This window comes from Sciurus vulgaris (assembly GCF_902686455.1).
Source record: "Sciurus vulgaris genome assembly, chromosome: 12".
Taxonomy (NCBI): domain Eukaryota; kingdom Metazoa; phylum Chordata; class Mammalia; order Rodentia; family Sciuridae; genus Sciurus; species Sciurus vulgaris.
This window is the reverse complement of record NC_136473.1, coordinates 22434113-22454559: the sequence shown is the minus strand read 5'-3', so window position 1 is coordinate 22454559 and position 20447 is coordinate 22434113. Positions and strand designations below refer to the sequence as shown.

General features: G+C 42.8%; 1 protein-coding gene across 23 annotated transcripts in view; it reads left to right on the top strand.

The window, feature by feature from the left end:
* KIAA1217 overlaps positions 1–20447 on the top strand; it is a 796647-nt gene that overhangs the window by 468081 nt on the left and 308119 nt on the right. For 16 of the 23 annotated variants that reach the window (XM_079106261.1, XM_079106268.1, XM_079106277.1 and 13 more), the window contains one exon: positions 15419–15702. In XM_079106261.1, the coding sequence (XP_078962387.1) occupies positions 15589–15702 (114 nt within the window). In that variant the 5' untranslated portion in view covers positions 15419–15588. Of the gene's footprint in view, positions 1–5625; positions 6683–15418; positions 15703–20447 lie in introns of those variants that run through there. The other 7 variants (XM_079106259.1, XM_079106280.1, XM_079106283.1 and 4 more) reach the window with 7 other exon arrangements.

Below are 20447 nucleotides of genomic sequence, written 5' to 3'. Positions count from 1 at the left end.
CTGCTGAATGGACCAAGAAAGACTTGGGGTTGATATAAAGAAGCATCGCTGGCTGCCTTCCTCAGAAGGGACCTGGGGATATCATCAGTTGTTCTCTGGTCTACTTTTCTACACCAGTTTGTCACATATCAGAGCCTGGCATTGTGCAGGCTGAGTGTGTGCAATGGGGGATGTCTGTGGTGAGGGCAGGTCAAAACATTTTTTTAAAAAAATATTTCATCCTTTTCATTTTTATGAATTCAATCATGTTTTACAAATCAGGCTCCTGATGCACTATTATGGAACACTGGCTCAGTGTGTAATTAAATAGTTTATTCCACTGAATCCTGTCCAGTTGAGAGATTACAAAGCTTGCAAAGGGGGTTATTTCAAAAGCAAAACAGTAAAATCTAGGAAATGAAAACTTTTAAGCTCTAGCAGCATGTGGGGACAAACAAAATTCACCTTGGCCTAAGGGCAGAGAAGCTGAGCCATTGAATAATTTGTGAGTGCTGGAGGGCTTCTCCTACCTCTCCCAATTTCAGCACGGGGTCTACCCACTTGATCTAAAAGTGAGTCCATTATTAAAACTCTTTTTCCCATTGGCAAGGAATAGCAGTGCCCCCTCTCACCCGGTTTCCACTTCATCTTCAATCCTGTGAACTGGGATGCAGAGGGAAAAAAAAATTACTGCAAATTTAACTCCTGAAGCATGGAACTGGTTTTCAAAAATTATACAAAATTGAGGTGCTGCGACTTAAACACACTGAGCACAGCTTGGAGTTGGGTGGAGCTCCTTTGTCACTGAGCCCTGAGTCCCCAGAACTTTCGGAACACTGGCCCTCCTCCCTGGGAGCCCTGGGAGTACCCAGAAGCCTTCAAGTACCTCTAGCCTTCCCAGCACTGACCCCCTCATCCTTGCCTGACCCTGGAACCCCTCCAGCATAGGTCCCTTGAGCACCAGCCATCTGATGGTTTCAAATCCTTAAGTAACCTGGGTTTCCTCTGAACTCTCTGGACCCTCTGAAACTCTCTTGATCCCTGATCATCTGGAATCTCCAGAGGGCCAGCCACTCCAGGTTCTAGGTGACGGAGGCCTGTCCCGAGGATCTCGGTCTAGATGTGATTGCTCATGAATGCCTGCCTCCCTGGTGAGATGAAAGGACTAATGTATTGGTACCATCAGCCTCTTTCATTCTCTCTTGTCTGCATTGCTCTTAAAAGTGGTGAATATGGCTGGGCAAGGTGGTCCCTGCCTGTAATCCCAGCAGCTCAGAAGACTGAGGCAGGAGGATCGTGCGTTCAAGCAATGGTGAATTAAGCCTCAGCAACTTAGGGAGGCCCTAAGCAACTCCGTGAGATCCTGTCTCTAAATAAAATATATAAAAGGACTAGGGATATGGCTCAGTACTTACGTGCCCCTGGCGTTCAATCCCAGGTACCAAAAAGAAAGTTTTGAATATGGGGTTGGGCTGGGGGTGTAGCTCAGAAGTAGAGTGCTTGCCTAGCATGTGTTAGACCCTGGGTTTGAGATGATCTCCAGTATCACAGTCCCACCACACAGACCAAGGACCAGAAAAGGCACTCAACTCAAGACTTTTGGTAAATACCTGTAGTGAACTGCCTCATATCTCAAGGATTTTATAGCAATTTCCCCCCAATAATACCAGACCCAATTCTGTGGTTTATAGTGAGGGATGTTAGTTTGGTTGGTTTTTTTTCCCCCCCTAGTTCCAACCCCAGGGCCTTGGGCATACTAGGGAATCACCCTACCTCTGAGCTCATCCTCAGCTCTGTGACTCATTTTCAAGTTGATTCTGAGTTAGGTCTCACTGAATTGTTCAGGCTGGCCTTGAACTTGTCGTTCTCCTTCCTCAGTCTCCCCCATGGATTACAGGTGTATTGCACCTTGCAAAGTGGGAGATTTTTGAAAATAACTTACACCCTCCCCTATACCAACCCTGGTTTTATTCTCTATTCCAATATAGAAAAAAGAATTAGAATATATGAGGGGTCATCCAGGGACATTGTCTCTGACTTTGCTGGTGAGAAAAGAGGATAAAAGATCCTAATGGATTCAACAAGTGTGTCAAAGGTTAGAGGAGAGATGGGAGCCATATGCTGATTCATGGGGAGAGGCAATAGGAAAAATGAGAACTTCATGATTAAATTTCCCGACAGTGTGATTGTCCCCCTAGTTCCTACCCTTCTCTACTTCTCACTGCCTTTGGGTGAGGGCTTATGCAGAACCCGAGGGACAACAAATGGGCCAGAAAAGTCCCTTTTCAACAAATCCATTCTATTGAAAGGGCTGATAATGGCACCGTTGGGTAAAGCTAGGAAGCGCAGGAGATGCTGGGGTCAGTGGAATTTCTCACATCCTCATGGATTCCACCCTGAGCATCCAGGACCTCCTGCAGAACAGGCCATGATTTAGTTCACCCCGGGATAAAAGAGATGAGCAAATACAACGTAGTAATTTTCACTTAAAAGTTGCCACCTGGAATCCAGACTTGCTCTGTGGTGACCAGGGAGGAGAGCTGAGCCCCACTTTCCAGATGTGGTACACAGATGGCAGCTCTGCCGTGCTGTATCTTCCAACTTAGAAGAGATGAAAGAAACCCTGATAAAACTGAACATCAATAGATTTGCTTTAAAAAGAAAGCAAATATGCTTAAAGTATTAACACATTGTATCTAAATGCAGTGATATATTATATAACCACCCGAGGAATTTGTCGGAAGGGGCAGGAGGACGGTCCCAAGGCACATGAACAGGGCTCTTGGCCTCCTTACTTCTCAGATCTTTTAAGAACTTTGTGTTAGAGAAGCTTGGAGATCCTCCGGAAAGAATACTGGGGATATAAATGACGACCTGGTCACATCTGTGAGGTTGTTACTCTTAACACAGAAAGGAAAATTCTAAGTACACAGGGCTTATCTTGGATTCATAGGTGACCCTCTGTGCTCATTTACAAGAGAGAGTCAGGGTTTCTTATTGTCCAGTTGTAATTATTAATAGTTCCCCCTTACACTCTTTCAAGTGCTCAGAGTTTATATTTAAGTGTAAGGTCACCCTGGCCACCTGACACGTTGATGTCAAAACTAGGATGGGCGAGCCTGCATTTCACGTTCACCAGATCATCCACTCAAGCAAATGTTTTCCCAGTTGTTAAAAGTCCTTTTCTTCTGCCCTACAGGACAACTCCCTGCAGCCTGTCCCTTGGAAATGGTGATGTGTAATATATATCAAACAAGAGGCCTCTGCTTGAAACATTTTTGTTGAATTGTTTGCTTTTCACTTTATTTCATTTGTCTATTTTTTTTTTACTACCATCAGTGCCTTTGAAAAGTACATTAAAGGACTTCAGCAAGTATTAATTACCTCTTTTGTGTCTTAATGTTATCTTAAACGATCTTGCTCTTAAAAGGGAAAGGAAATAAAAGATTAAACATATATCACTTAGGCTTGGTTCTAGCAATTTCTCTTCTGAAAAACTTACATAAAGGAAATTTACATGTTTTCCTCTGTCCCATAATTAAATAGGTCTACTGAGAAATCATCCACAATTGTTTATGATTCTTGTATTGAATTCCCATCATGGCATATGCCTCTTAATTTGCATTATCAAAACCTATAATCGTTCGGTTCTGCAATAGATCACCTATGACTGAAAAATCACCTTTGTCCTTGTAGCATTCTTTGAGCACTTGTTTTCTCTTCTAAATGACACATTTTTGTGCGTTAGCTCATTTTAAGTCATGAAGTACAACATATGGAGTCATTAACCAAATAGTCTTGCACCTTTCCTGGTTAACAGAAATGGAATTGAAAACTTAGCCCCCTGGCATATCACTGGAGCTGTCTATATGACTACAGGAAAAATCAAATTTCAAGTTCTTTCTACTTTCTCAGCAAATTTCAAAGTATGGCAGTAGGCAGATTGGAACGAAATAGCAATTTTTAAAGCCAGAAATTAAATTAAACCCAAAACAGTGTACTTCTAGTTCAAAGAGAGTTTCTTCCAGAAAAGAGCACATCTCCCCAGTAACTGTAAAGACAATAGTACCATTTTTCACGAAAACTGGAGTTATCAAGTTTATGTGGATTGCAGAATATAGCTGCTGTTTTCTAGAGAAACTGACAATCAGGGTTAAGTTCTTGGTAAGGTCTGTGTGCTTTGGGGAGAGATATGTGAAACAGTCTGGGCGAAATAGTATAAACACAGTGCATTCTCAAATTGTTTTCAGTTCCTTTTCTTAAGAAGGAGGAACAAAAGGCCAGTAACTCACCCAATATATAGAAGCTCTTTCTTGTAGACTCTCCAGAAGGTTTGATCATTCAAGAGAACCTATGTGTTCAAACATATGCATCAATTTCATGGTTCTGGATGATTCTGGTTAATTATCTTCTTTCATACTGCTTTTTTCTTTTGTGCATTCCCCAAGAGTTTGCTTCCTAGAATATCTATAGAGGTGACAGTCCACTTTACCCATGGGGGAGGGGAGGTCAGAGCAGCGTGAACACATGGGCGGCTAAGGGTGGTCCTTGGTCTGTGTGAAAACTGGGATCTCTGACATGGTGGGAGGATTTCCTCCCATTTTCCCTATCTGGGAATCAACAGAGACCTGAGGGCTGCTCTGACACTTTCCAAACAGTCCCAGAAAAGCATCATTTGAGTCCACAAATGGAAACTTTCTGATGGATTGAGCTAGCCAGGAAGACTCCAAGATGCTGCTGTTATCTCCTTACTTGTCAAGTGACAGGTAGGAGCTGCTAAGAGCGGGTTCTGCCCACACCAGTGCAAGTGGGATTGGTGTGGAGCCCAAGGCCAAGGGACACGTGGTTTAGGCTGACAATCTAAGGCTACAATGCTCCCCACTTTCGGTATTAATAATTTGAAGATAGAGCTATACAAGAGCTGTACAAAAATCAGGATAATTGGGAACGGGTGGCCTGAACCAGGAGATTTTTCCTTCTTGAGCATTTTGTACCTAAAGAAATAGCGAGGTTCGTGGGGTGCTTGCCTGCAGGCCACTAACACAGAAACTGTTAAGATTAGTTTCTTCTTGAAGCGAAATTACCAGGTAATTGTGTTGCAAAGTCGTGGAGACCTTGAGTTAGCTGCCCTGTAAAACCAACTGTTTGTATTCACACTGCCAAGGCACAGCTTTAATTTTCTGAAAGATTGACCACATCTTTTTGGATTTTAATAATTCTGTTAAGAGCTGAGGGGCTCTCTCTTTCCCTCTCACTGTGGATATAACTTACTTTTTCACACTTCTACTTTCCTTTTGGTTCATACCCTTTGTCCAACACACAGGTGACTCAAGGTCATAATCTGGCCGAGAGGTCATCCTTCGTTCTACACACATTTGGGACCTAAGTCGACGTAGAAACACCTTGCCTGAATGGCCTGTAAGTTGGGTCAAGGTATGGCCATCAGTCTCACCATTGTTCTTTTTTTGCTGGAATGCTATGGAACCACAGATTAAAATATCCCACTCTTCCTACCAGTTATTGTGTTACTTTTGGGAATCTGAAAAGCAGGGCAAATGTTGCTTAGATTATTTTCCCATCCTTTTTCGTGTGGACATTGTGCCTCCTATTTTCACTTTCTGGGAAGTGTGCCAGTTTTTCAAGGACTGGGTAAAGAACAAAATAAATATTTGTAGGTAGTTTAAAAGGAGAACAAGTATGTTGGATGTAACTCTGCCCATCCACAGAAAAGCATTTTAATTGCCCTTCAGATGTTTTAAAGTAATTAACTTGGGAGATTCAGAAGGTAGATTTACTAGGTCACTTTTCAGATTTGTGATCAAGGGGTGTGCGTGCATGCGTGCGTGCGTGCGCGCGCGTGGAGCGGGAGTGAAGGAGTCAGAGAAAGTGAACTCAACGGAGTGAAAACTCGTTTAGACCCAGAGTAAGACATTGAAATGGACCTTATGGAAATTACACTACCTTTTTATCGATGCTAATCAGTCCCAAAAAAGTTAGTGCCGGAACATGCTTATTTCACAGCATTCAGGATATACTTTCTTTCAAAACTTTTAAGGGATTTCTCTTAAATCTGGGAGGTTCCGTAGCTCATTGTTTCTAATAGGTGTATCGTAGGGGTGGATTTTGGAGGCTCATTCCGCTCCTGAGATTAAAGAGACCGGGGTACTGGCTTCCAGCTAAGGTTCCTGTCCCTAATCATGTGTGAAATGTTTTCCTTCCTCGCTGGGCTGCAGAGTCTCGGTCGGTAGTTTGCTCTGGGGGAATCAGACTGGCTGAGTCCTGGGTAAGCAAAGGCCGTCACCTGTTGGGGCCTCCCAGCAAGAGAGGCGCGGGGACACCAGGCGGGGACAGCCGCAGCCTCGGGAGCACGCCCCCAAGCCTAGGAGACCTGCCTGGCGGGTGGACCCGGCAGACCCGGGACATAGCGACTGGAGGCGAGGGAGGCCCGGCGCTGGAATGCAGTTTCCTCGGGCGAGGGAGACTTTGCACTGGACTGGAAAATAGTTTGGGGTGGGGTTTTGCAAGGTCCCCTCCTCCCCACCCCGGGGCCCCTTCCAGGCGCTTTCTGGGAGCTTTAAGAACTGCGCTCTGAAGTTTCAAGAGAGCAGGGAGCCTGTGCCGCAGGCAGGGACAATGGAAGAAAACGAAAGCCAGAAATGTGAGCCGTGCCTTCCTTACTCAGCAGACAGCAGACAGATGCAGGGTAAGTAACAGAGTCATTCAAAGATGGAGTTACAGGGACGCGTGCCCTTCGCCGCTTGCTGCTTTTTATAAACTGGAGACCCGGCGCCTGGCAAAAGGAAAAGTTTATTTCTGGGGGGTGGTGCGTTTTCTAAACTGAGTTGAGAGCTGTGATTTCTTGGGCTTCACCTTATCTCTGGCAGGATTTTCTTAAGTAGCCAAAGAGGCAGTGGGCGATGTCATATTTGTAGCACAGTGAGCGGTCAGTTTGTGCGGTATCTCTAGGCAATGACAAATAAATCGCTAAGCAGCTTTTAATAATTTCCCCTGTGCTTTAGCAGTGCGCAGAAAGGAACAGTTTTTGTGAAATTACCTCCAGGACGGCAGCATTTCCATTCATTGGTTGGGGATTCCACGAGGCAAATACATGTGGGATGCAAAGTTTTGCAGCATTTTAGAGTAAAATCACAGAGTTGAGGGATGTTTTGTTTTGCAGATCAGAACAGCAGGGAGTACTTACATTTGAATGAGAGGTAGAACTCTGAATCTTCTTTATATTTTAATTTGAAAGTTAGGAGTTGTTAGACAATTTTGGTAAAAGTTCTCCAGGCAGTTTCCTTTTCATTGTGTTTATAATAGACTTGTCTTTTCCGTAGGGAATTTCCAGAAGCTTATGTTCCAAAGAAATTTTGTAGAGAGGTTGGGTGACAGAAGACTTCTCTGCTCACCAGGTTCTGAAGTCTGTGATGCCAGAGCCTATCCTATAGTATCATATAGGTGGCATGTTCATAAACTGCAGGATCCTGAACCACCCCCATCCCACCCTTCACCAGGTTCATCCAGGGGCCAGTTAGTAACAAAAAGGCTTGCTGGAGTGCTGTGCTGTGCGTGGGAGTTGGGATTATGCACAGGGGAAAAGGTGTGTGTTTTTTTTTAAATGCAAAAGGGAAGAAACACATGACTCATCCACACTGAAAATGCAAAACCAAGCCAGACGGAAGAAAATACAATTAGAAGAGAGAAATCCCCTAGTGAAATACAGGAAACCTTAAGCTTCCTAAACGCTGGAGAAGAATCCCTGGGTTTTACAGTATCAGCCTAGTTATCTGTGCTTCCAAAGCAGAACACTCCTTGAGGGCACCAGGTCAGGGGGATCCAGCTGGAGATAAGCGCCCCCCCACCCCCACCCCGAGTCCCTCTCATTTGATAGGATAGGATTAGACTGCAGGAATTCAACCTCTGAGCTTGTCCTGAAAGAAATGACCCAGATTCTAAAGGGGGCAATTAGAATGAGACCAATTTAAGAAATAACTTTCAAACAACCAGAGCAATTCATAGATGTTTGAGAAACTGACATGGTCAGACTGAGAGAGTGTCTCACATCCTTCACTGATTCATTCATTCAATGAATATTGGACATCTGTTGTACAGTAGCCACTTTTGGAGCTGCTGGGGATTCAATGGTGAAAAAAAAAAAAAAAAAAAAAAAAAAACAGACTAAAAAACACTTGCCTTCATTGAATTTGTGTTCTAAGGACCAAGTTGGGGTGGGGTAGCGTGGTAGAGACAGGTGATGAACAAATGAATAAAATATATAGCATGTTAGATGATGGAGGTGCCAGATTTAGCCCATAAAAATTCAGGATGCCCTGTTAAATTTGAAATTCAGATAAACAATAATTTGTTAGCATAAGTATGGCCCAACTATTGCATGGGATATACTACATATAACAAGAAATCACTCACTGTGTACTGAAATTCAGATTCAACTGAGCATCCTATATTTTATCTGGCAATCCTGAGCAGAAATAAAGCAGGGAAAGAGAATAGGGGAATGTGGGTTTGGAAGGTAAAACTGTAATTAGGATTATCCCAAGTCTCAGTGAGGTGATATTTTAACAAAGTTGAGGGAGGAACAGCAGGAATCTAACATGTTCAGAGAATAGCAAGAACTTGGGAGAAGGATGGAAGGAGAAGAGGTTGAGATAATCCGGGGCCAGATCCTGTAGGGCCTGTGGAACAATAATAAGGATTTGGGCTTCTCTTTCCAGGGAGGTGAGGAGCTGCTGGCAGTTTGGACTTGTCTTTTAAAGGGTAGTTCTGGGTGGTGTCATCTTGAGCATAACCCAAGTGGGGCGGGGCAAGGGCAGGGAGGCCCTTTCCGAGGCATCTGCAGGCATCTGCAGTAAACCGGCAAGAAGCAGTGATAGTTTGAGGCCAGGTGGTGATAAGAAGGTAGATTCTAGATGTATGTTGAAGGTAAAACCAAATGAATTAGTGGAAAAATTGCTCGTGAGATATAACAGAAAAAGAGAGATCAAAGATGACGTCAAAAGTTTTGGTCCAAGAGGCTGGAAGAATGGAGTTGCTGTTTATCTAAGTGGGAAGGCATTTGAAGAGGAGTAGATGAGGGGCTGCTTATGGTTTGGGGTTCAGGGAGCAGAAAATCTTTTGTCTATGTTAGGGTTGAGAAGTTTATCAGGGATCCTAATGGAGACGCAGATTGCAATTGGGATGTTGGTGACTGGAGTTGAGGGAGGACTGTGAGAGATGTCCTATAATTGAGTCTGTGCACAGAAGGACAAGTCCAAGGGATGCTGTAGGGCGTGCCAGTATTTAGAGGGCAGGGAAGTTGGAAGCAGTGCCTAGAAAGATTGCAAAAAGAGGGTAAGAATCCAATTTACATTTTTCAAGATCCCATTCAGTTCTGGGTGAATATAATGCCCTGAAGGGGTTGGCTTCATTTCCAGTTCTTCTGGTGAGGATGAGGACAGCAGAGGAGACAGTGTCTCTGAGACAAGCACATGAGATAACTACATGTCTGTATCTGTCATTGCACTCAGTCTTGTATCTGTCTACATATCTGTTTCACCCAGTTGCAATTTGGTCTTCCAGTGCAAAGACCATGTCTCAATCACCTCTGCATTCCCAGCACCCAATGGAGCACCTGGCATGTGGAAGACACTCAATAAATAATTCGTTGAATGGAAGGATAATTATATTACTTCAGGGACTTTGAGTTTGTCAGTCTACTATAGATAAGGATCATTTGAGTGATCATGTAACTTATTGTCCAAACCCAGACATTTTTGAGAGTGAAAAGGAACCTTCTGAATAATTTTGCTGGGCGACAGTTGTAACCCAGAGCTATTTGGGCGAAGTGAGGCATGTGGTTGCCTCAAGAATAGCTCTAATCAACGAGGGTCCCACGGTTAGTAGGCAAGCAAAATGTGGAAGTGTATTGCAAACTGCATTTGGCAGAGTGGGCGCTCAATAATTATTGGTGGAATTTGAATCTAACTGTATCATGTTCCCTTTGAAGGCCATGGGCTCCGTAGTGTGGCCCTGGGGGATAGGAATTCCTTGGGATACCTGTGTCTTCCCATAGCATCCTGAGTTGTCTACTTTTGCTCTGGCCTCTAAAATCTTGAAACCTCTATGTGGGTGAAGATTGGTCAGCCCACCTGCTTGCCTCCCGACCTCACGGTGAATGACAGATATGTAGGTCTGGGCTCAAAAATCTCCTCTAAAATAACTCCATCAGTGTTTGTCCTCTTGTCCCGTTTTCTTCTTTAAAGCACTTAACACTACCTGACATTTAGATTGTGTATTATTTGTTGTCTGCCTCCCTAATTATAATGAGGTCCCCTCTAAGAGGACAGGAAATTAAGCCTGTCTTGATCACAACTTCCCACTCTGTCTCCTGACTCTTCTCAGTATACAGAGCAGGCACTCAATAAATATTTGTGTGACTGAATGAATCAATCAAACAATCAATCTGTCATTTAACTTTAATCAACACTTTACACGAGCAGGCTTTTCTGGGGGAGGGGGAGGGGCTGGCCTTATTTTGTCTAAGGTCTATATCAGAAATCTTTTTCACCATTGACTTGCACTTTAAGGTTCATTATATTCCTGTAAGGAATATAATGGCCGGGTTTCAACTATAGTTTTTGTGCTAATTTGTATATATGGTGGTGATCCTTATACTAACAAGGAAGCTAGGAAACTGAAGGACTCCTTGAGCATCCAACAGATTATCTGTGTTAGTCAGATAGGCTCACTGTTTTGACAGCCCTCTCATCGTGGTGGTTTTACATGATCAAGGTTAATGTCTTGCCCACACACTGTGAAATATGATTTTCCTGTGCTGGTGGGTCTCTTGCATGGCCTATCAGGGTTCTCCTGTTCCACCACTTTGCCATCCTTCAGGAGACTTCCACTGGATTCTTTGCATGCAGCAGACCAAAAGGTAAAAAGAGACAACATGGAAGATTATTCAGGAGGTCGAGGGGCCAATACTTAATGTGGTCCACATCACTTCTGCCCACATTGCATTGACCAGAATGAGCACAAGGCCCCGATTAGATGGAGGGATTTGAGAAAAACAATCATCCTGTGTATACAGCAGATTGCTATGGTATTGACACTGCCGTGTCACACCCAGAGAGGTTGTGCAGTCAGACAAATCAGTAACTCCACACGATATTCCCTAAGACAAGAGCATTTCAATACTATTTTAAAAGCTTTGTCTCAGAGACAACTAACCAAAAGCCACTATTACAGAAGTGAGGGGCCAGGCACTGTGGCTCAGGCCTGTAATCCCAGCCATTCCAGAGACTGAGGCGGGAAGATTGCAAGTTTGAGATCAACCTTGGCCATTTAGCAAGACCCCGTCTCAAAAGAAAAAATAAAAAGGCCTGGGGGTGCTATTCAATCTCCTGTATCAAAACTAATCTTGACCCAGGAATAAAATCTCAGGGAAGGACCTGGGTATAACTCAGTGGTAGAGTGTATGTTTAGCATGTGGAGACCCTGGATTAAATTTCCAGCACCAAAAAAAAAAAAAAAAAAAAAAAAGAGAATAATAATAATAATCCCTGTGAAGCTGCCAGCACTGTCTTCTGCTCCCAGCAGGGGTAGAATGCCTGCATGATGCACAGCCCCAGATCCCTTGCTGTGGGTCAGCTGACCCAGCCCGAGTAACCTGAGTGTGGCAAAGAAGCCAGCCTTGGCAGCTCCTGCAGTCGCCTGTCTGCATAGCTTGCTATATGGGTATCTCCTTCTGGATGCCCAGTTTCCCACACCCCTCTGCTATTGGTGTCTGCCCTGCCCCCACTCTCTAATTTCCAGAATGCCTACACATCCTAGCAGGGAAGCCTTTGCAACTCTGCAGAGTGTCTGTCTCTCTGGCTTTCCTGCCTTCTTCCTCCCCACTTCTGCTCCAGGGAATGTTTAAGGGGTTGTTTTCCACTTTCAACTCCTGTTTGCTCTTTGCCCTACTTGAAGAGTTGCTGCTCTGGGCTCTGCAGAGGCCGGGAGGGGTGGGGAGAGGACACAGGCTGCCTTTCAGCATGGCCTGAGCCTTGTCCTCATGGTTCAGCTTCATTATTTTGTTAGACCAGGGCTCCCAGAATAGCAAACAACTAGACACACCCATGTTTAAATGTTAGCACCAAAGCTCATTCCAAACAAGAAATAGAATTGTATTTCTGTTTGGAAGACTTGGTTAATCCCCACTTGAGCTTTTTCTATTCATGTGGATAATGAGGAATTGGTGGGATTCAGTTCTCTGACTCCATGACTGAGGAATTGTGATGACATGTCCTTTGCCTGTTCCCTCTCTTGTTTATTTGTAACCCTGCTTAGTTTTTCTCAACTGAAAGACCACATTCTCTTCTAGTTGTCACTTCTCCCTCAGGTGTGGGAGTTGACAGCTTCCAGGAGTAAGCGTTGGTGAGGAAGAGGCTCAGGTGACTGGGAAGCATGGGAAGTGGCTTTTGTGTTGGTTCTGGTAGTGCTGGTGATGGTGGAGCAGGTGCCCGCTGGTGGGATGTGGGAGGCAAATGGCCCTGATAAAGCATTGGGCAGGAGGTCCAAGCCTGCTTTCCACTCAATCACAATAAACCTTGTTAAAAATCCACAAGAAAGAGAAAAAGTAGAAAAGCAGTAGAAGGTTGATGTGGCACTCACAGTGAAAAGTGTTAGAAAAGAATGAGGATTTGGAGTCCAAGTTAGTTGGGGCCACCCAAAGGTTAACATTGACAGAAGATTGACAATGACCTCCAAGACCCTCCTTCTAGCTCTTCTCCAAATTTATTTTAAAGAAGAAAGTAGAAAACTCTTTTTAGTCTCTAAGGGGTTACTGTTCTGGCTGGCTTGACCTCTTCTGATGATCCTTGGATGAAATAGAATAGCTCAGGGGAGTCTGTGTGTCATAGCCAAGCAGGAAGCCACTTTCTGCTGGTGGTGGGATTGGCTGGGCATGAACTTTTATCCATATGGTGTATGTGCAGCATGTGTTATATCTGTGTAAAGAAATCACCTTTCCAGAGACTCAATCCTGATCATTAATCTAGCTGGCCTAGATAGTTTTAAAAACACTATTTTAATCCTGTCAAAAATAATCTTAAAAATTGACTAAAAAGTTAACAGTATTTTGTCAGGTATGTAACAGTTTTGGCTAATGCAAAATGCACGCATGACACAAACGATAGACTTCTTCAGGTTGTATATGTGTTTATCAACCTGAGAAATGGGCTTTTCTGCATTTATCTTTATTTTTATGGTTCTGGGGATCAAACCCAGGGTCTTGAATGTGCTAGGTAAGCACTCTACCACTGAGCCACATCCCCAGATCTGCATCTTGTTTTATGCCCTAGTTCCTGTTACTTCTGTGTTTTGAGGGAAGTGACCCTAAAAACAAAAACAAAACAAAACAAAAACCAAAGGTAGCTGTAATATGAATCTGAGTATTAAAAGACTAACCTAAATAAATAAAATCCCTTAGTGAATTACAGTGAATCCCTCAGTTATCTTTTTAACCAACAGTTCCATCTTTTCCCCTTTAAACTTACTGCTGAAACTAACAGAAAAGTAGGATTAACTAATTTGGCTGTGCTTTTCCTCCCTTTCTTCATCAGTGTCTGATGGAGATGCTATAATTAGCAATATAATGAGAAGTGAAGGGTAAACTAGAAACATTATTCCCAGAACACGCATCAAGTTTTGGAAGACTAGGACAGGAAAACCAGCCCTAGATTAAAATGTTTCTTATGCTGAAGCAAAGGGAGTCTGTACCTGAAGTTCTATGTACAGATATTTCTAGGCAAAGAGGGAAACTATGTTGATGGCATTGCTTTTAGGGAACTTGGCCTATCCCTAACTCTGGACACCTGTCATTTTGCATCTCCAGTGTGAAGGTTTGGGTCTCTGTTTATCTGATGCAAGGGAGCAGAACTCTCAAATATGGAATCTGTGTTGCTGCATTTAACTTTAAATTACTGGCAAATAAGCTGTTATTGGAAATGTATTATTTTAAACATTTATAGTAGTATTATTTAAACATTTATAGTATATATATATAGAGAGAGAGAGAGAGAAGGCTCTTGACATTTCTAATGCTAGTCCAAACCATCCTCTTGTTTTTTGTTTTTGTTTTTTGTTTTTTTGTATGGGGGATTAAGCCCAAGGGTGCTTTACTACTGAGCTCCATCCCTTTGTATTTTGAGGCAGGGTCTTGCTAAATTGCTGAGGCTGGTCTCAAACGTACAGTTCCTCTGCTCAGCCTCCCAAGCCGCTGGGATTACAGGCATGCGCCACCATGCCCTGCTAACCACCCGACTTTATTAGTGTAGAAGATGAGGCTAAGAGAGGTCAAATTGTTTGTTCTAAATTTAGGATTAAAGCCAGAACTCCCGAGTCCCAATCTAGTGGTTTTTCCAGGGAATTCAGTGAATAGGGACACATCATTCTGCCTGCATCTGTAAGACTGTGTGACAAGAACTGTCCTCTGTGAGGCTTGATGCAGAGAATCCATCCGGTTTCTGACTTGCTTCCAAGTGTTCTTTACTTTCATTCTCTCAACTGGCTTTTGAAAGAAGTAACTCACACGTTTTTCCAGTTAGCTGAAGTATTCTGAGAAGGGACCTCCACAGAACATGAATGGGGATTCCGTGTACAGGATCTGCACTGTAACCACTGACCCTGCATGTCTTAGTTGTTCTGTTCTCAGTATAAACCACCTTGTCCCTTAAAGATCAGTTTGGAGGCAGTGTATCTTGATCAAAGGTATCAACACATACAATAGCTCTTCCTTTTCTTTTCTTTCTTCCTTTTCTTTGTGTGCTTAAAAAGTCCACTTCAAGTTAAATGTCTTTAAATCTTCACATCCCCTCAATTAATACCCCTAATGATGTACTCTGCTTGCTTTTGGCTTGTGCTAATGGAAGAAGTAGAATTTTCAAGTTGTTCACACGTGTCAATGATTATCTGACTTATGTGTAGGGTGATAGCTATTTTTGTTCTTGGTGATGAAACACATGTTTCAGAAACCATCTTCAGATTATACAAACATAAAAATCCTGGCACCAGGATGATGCTATAATTAAGAATACAGAAATAATCAGAATCACTGGTGTTAACTTTGCTGCAATTACAGATGAAGGTAAGGGGTGACCCAATTGCTTGTGGACAACTGTTTGAACAAATGATCCTGTTGGGAAAGACTTCGGGGAAAGAGAGGCAGAAATAGCAGTTTTTGCTGTAACATCTTTTATTTCTACAATGTAATTTTTCATATTTCTCCTGATTATGGATATTTTCCCCTTTCTTGCTACAAAAGGAAAAGGAAAAGGTTTGCTAAGTTACAATGATTCATTAACAACTGCCACAAACCCTCTTGGTGTTCTATAAATGAGATTTCTTGTGTGAAATCATTAATTGCAAAATGTGTCTTTTTGTTTTTTTCATTTTGCAGAACAAGGAAAAAGCAATCTGCATGTAACATCAGTGGAAGATGCAGAATGTCGCAGAACCAAGGAGCGCCTTTCTAATGGAAACAATCGTACTTCGGTTTCCAAGTCTTCCCGAAATATCCCAAGGAGACACACTCTAGGTGGGCCCCGAAGTTCCAAAGAAATACTGGGAATGCAAACATCGGAGATGGATAGAAAGAGAGAAGCTTTCCTGGAACACCTAAAGCAGAAGTACCCTCATCATGCCACAGCAATCATGGGCCACCAAGAGAGGCTGAGAGACCAGGTAAGGACATGTGCTGTCCCTCCTTACGTACATCATTCTTCAGTGAGCACAAGGGAATGCTAAGTGACCTTTAGTTTAAAGGGAGAAAATATGGTTTAGTGGACTGTGCCTACCACTTGACTGTTCCAGACCTCTTTTCCAGCTTGGTGTAGCAACCTGAAAGTTCATTCTTCTTTAGCAGTACAGCAAGCAAACAGGAGATCTGACCAGAGAAGAAGGGCCCAGAGAGCTTGCAATTTCCCAGAAGAGTATTCCCATTTCAACCACAGATCCATCTAAAGTGCAGGCAATGAAGGGGTATTACTTTACTGAGTAAAAGCATGGTAACAACTATGATGCACCCTGAAAGCACTGAGTGCTTAGCTCAGCGAATGAATGGGTAAATGAATGCACCAATGCATAAATGCATTGTTAGGGCAGAATGGAGCCCAGGATGGCCTCGTGGTGACCACTCTTTCCTTAAGCTGATGTTAGGCTTTTGCTTCTGTTCTTTTTTCCTCTCTTTTAAATCACAGATGATCCCCTTCTGCGTGCCTTGCTTTCTGCTGTCTTCAGCTACCTGTTTTCACTGGTTATCTTGACAGCTACACAGATATCATCCAACTGTGGCTGGGGGTGGTTTTGTTTCTTGGCTGTGTGCAATTACTTTTTAGCAGACAGAGCAGGTTTGGGGTCAGAGGAGATGTGAGGCCTTCTCCGTGGACCTCTCTGGCGTGTTTTCAGATTGAACTTTGAGTGTAGAGAAGGTAGTCAAGGAAGCAGAGAGCGCTTAGCCGTTGTGCATGGTGGATGGGCAGGGGGAGGGAGGCAGACAGCTACTGGTCCCTGCACTCCAGGAAGAGAGACACTCTCAGGTTTGTGCTCTACTCTCTTGTCAGCTAGTTGCCAAAATTATGTCTGACTCCCCTAGCTCTTGATTATCCATGGAAGTGGAAATTGGCATCAGCAGGTATAATTTTAATCTATATCCTCAATTTCATTTTCTACCTTAAATGCATCCTCCTTTCTAGGAGGACATCCTTTATCAGAATGCCAAAAGATGTGAGGTGTGTTCACTCTTTGCTCACACTGCCAAAAGGCAGTAGACTCAGAAGAGGAGAAAAGATCCTGGTGAATGTAAAGATAGGCTGGTGATTAAGTCTTTGGTAATTAGGGAAGGAAGGCTGTCTTCATTTTAAGCATGTACAGAAAATACCTCTATTTTCTGTTGATAGTAGGGTCACTGTGAATCCAGGAAATGGAATCTTTGCTTCTCCCTGCTCTGTTACTTTTTGAGACACAATATGTTATCCAAAGCTGTTCACATTGAGGAAACTCGAATTCAGGTTAGTTACAGTTATACAATAAGCTAAGGAAAAGTTGGGATTTGATTTGAAATAAGTCTGAACTCAGAATCCACTCACTATCCCACTGGTTAAAAAGTCACATTTATAGAGTAGATTGTGTGGTTTGACTACATGGGCAGGGGACATGCTGAGGCGGTATTTGGGGCTGAGGTGAAAAAGACTAAGATGTTGAGTGGCAAGGGAAATATATTTATTTAAAAGTTAAAATGTACATCCTGGCGCTGGGCCATCTACCTATAACCCCAGTTACTAGGGAGTCCAAGGCAGGAGGAGGATTACAAGTCCTAGACTAGCCTGAGTAACTTCATGAGACCCCTTGCCTCAAAATAATAAAAATGAATGGGGAAGTAGCTCAGTGGTAGAGCATCCCTGGATTCAATTCCCAGTACTGGGTTCAATTCCCATATACATGCATATATATATATATATATGTATATAAATAAATATACATATGTATGTATTTATTTGGCTGAGAAATATAGAAATTTACCTGTCAAAATGGCATTCTTTTCTATTATATTCCAAAAATATTTCAGTTGTTCTTATTTGCAATGTCATAATTATTGCTACTACTATAATGATGGTAGCTTTGACTAAAAATACTATGTGAGCAGCTAATTGTAACCAGAAAGTTGTGAGGGGTTCATGGTAGCAGATAAAAGGGATATGAATATGGTCTGTGGTCTCCAGCTCTGGTCTCTTGTTACATACATCTCCTCCATAGGGACAGCCCTGCCATTGCTGGTCAGCTGTCCCTTCCTGGTAATGCAGAATGAACACAAGCCACATTCTGTCTTCTTCCTCTTTTGTATTCCATGCTGACTATCCAAAATGGAGAGATTTTGATGGACAGATCTGTATACATATGTTCCAGTCGTTGCTGGAACAACCAGCATCATGAACCACCAGAAATTAACTTGAGCATGGCTGATAAAATTCTTACAGCCATTACCTCATCTTCTGTTTTATTTCATTGTTTAGCATCTATTTCCCTGTTCTTTTCCTTTTTGTGGTACTGGGAATTAAACCCAGAGGCTACATTTCCAGCCCCCTTTTTTTTTTTTTCTTTTCTTGCTTTCTTTCTTTCTTTCTTTCTTTCTTTTTTTTTTTTGAGACAGTGTCTTGCTAAATTGTCAAGATAGCCTCGAACTCACAATCTTCCTACCTCAGCCCCCTTCCCCCTAGCAGCTTCCAGTCCTTTGCTTTGTAACAACTTTTGTTCTTCCCAGACCTTCTCTCTATGGATTCTCCCAGACATCCTCTGCAGGAAGAGCACATGGCCAGCCTCAAGGAGGAAGTCAAATTACTTAAGGCTGATATGCATCTCTAGATATTGAGGTTCCCAAAGCAGATCCTCCATTGCTGGCTGTGTTCCTGGCTGCTTCCCCAGGAGGCGGCCTTAGTGAGAGCAGCGCCAAAGAGCAAGCAAGAGAGAGAGAATAAGGTGTTGAAAATGACATGTCTGCTGACTTACATGAACTATCTTGGTCATAGGAAAATCTAGGTTCTAATTCCTTGGTGTTAATGACAATGAGAATTAGAATATGCCTTATGTTTCAAAATCTGAATCCAAACACCGGGAGATTCATGGTTGAAAAACATACATTTGAGTCTTTAAAAAAAAAAAAAGGTGGTCGAGAGTTTTCCTTGGTCTAAATTATTGAAAAGGTAAGGGTCCCTTTAAGACCCTTCTGCAAGCCTGGGAAGATGCAGTGATCACTAGTGCAGCCTAATGCTTATTTGCACAGGAGTCCCTGTCATCATTCCCAGCTCCCTGCACATTCCTAAACCTTTTGAGTTGTGCAGGCAAATCAGCAGGTGAGGCCTCCTAGCCTGGTGGCTGAGGGGTCACTCTGGAGTGAGACAAGGCTGGATGGAACCCAGCCTTCACTTCCTGCTCTTGTGTGATTTGGGGCTTGTCTTTGTCTGTCTCAGTTCCCTCATTTGACAAAGGACAACAGTATCTCCATCACAGAGGGCTGAGAAAGAAGCCCATGGAACCTCCTACTGAAGATTAAGCTTAGCATTTTGCTGTTCTGGTTTATGGTGTCCAAAAGAAGAGTTTCAGAGGCTGGTATTTCAAAATGAGTATTTGAAGTTATTTTACTTTTTATCAACCGATATTGGAGTACCCGAAGAGGTTTATTCTTCCTCTTGTCAGAAAATAATATATTTCTGAGGCTTATATTTTTCTTTCATTAAAAGCATCAAATTCAGATTTCATTCAGTTTATTTTAAAATCTCGAATGCATTTATTTGGCACTTACCATGGTAAAGGCATCCTGAGGAATACAAACTATAAGGTGTGGCCCTATTTTCAAGTCAGTTGAAGAAATAATCATTCATGTACCAAGATTAATCCTTCAAGATTCCACCCAAATGCCCTGTCTTTGAGTTGGTCATAATGTCGTGCATCACTGATGTTGTAACATCTAATCATGCCGTTACTGTGCATCTAATTGTGATGTACTACATTTCTTTGTGTTTCTTTCTTCCATCTAGAATACTCTTCTTTTGTTGTTGTTCTGGGAATTAAATCACTGAGCCACACCCCCAGCCCTTTAAAAAAAAAATATTTTATTTAGATATAGGTCTCGCTGAGTTGCTTAGGGCCTCAATAAATTGAACTCAAGATTCTCCTGCCTCAGCCACCCAAGCTGCTGGGATACAAGCATGTGCTACTTTGCCCAGCTACAATACTATTTCAACTTAAAAATTTGATGTGTTCTTTTGTTCAACATCAAGAGGGAAAGAGACTTGAAGGTGTTGCCCTTCAACATGAACATTATGGTGGACCAAAATAAGGAGATAAGAGCATGAACAATAAAGGTCAGTAGGGCCAGAAGGCCTTTGCTCTGACTGCCTTCTTCATGGCTACTGCTGTTGAGTGTCCCCCAGGCCTCTGTGGCAGCCCCCTCCTCAGCTAGTCTCCCGTTGGTCTTGCTCATGTGGAAACAGCACCAGAGGCCACTTAGCTTCTGTGCCTGGTTAGTTCTGCACCATTTGGTTAGTTCTGCACCATTCTTTGCTATAGTCATATGTATCCAGCTCTGAAATGTAACTGTGCTGACAAGCACAAACTGAAATTCAGGAAACTCTCGGTATGTTTATTCATAAACACCCCAAGTTGTAGCTCATCTTCCTCTTTCAACAACCTCTCAAAAAACTTGATTCACCAGAGAAGAGTTGTTGTATGCAAGTTGGAACTTGTGGCCTTGATTCAGCCTCAACATTATCTATTCCTTTGACTGACTTCTTTTCAGAAGTATACATATACTTGATTTTGTCAAGAACCATGGAAAGTTAAAGGCAGAGGACAAGAAAAGTTTTAACTGTATTTGAATCAGGAGAGCAGGTTTGCAGAGGTAGACTCAAGGCATTTTGTCTCCTGTTTCCTCA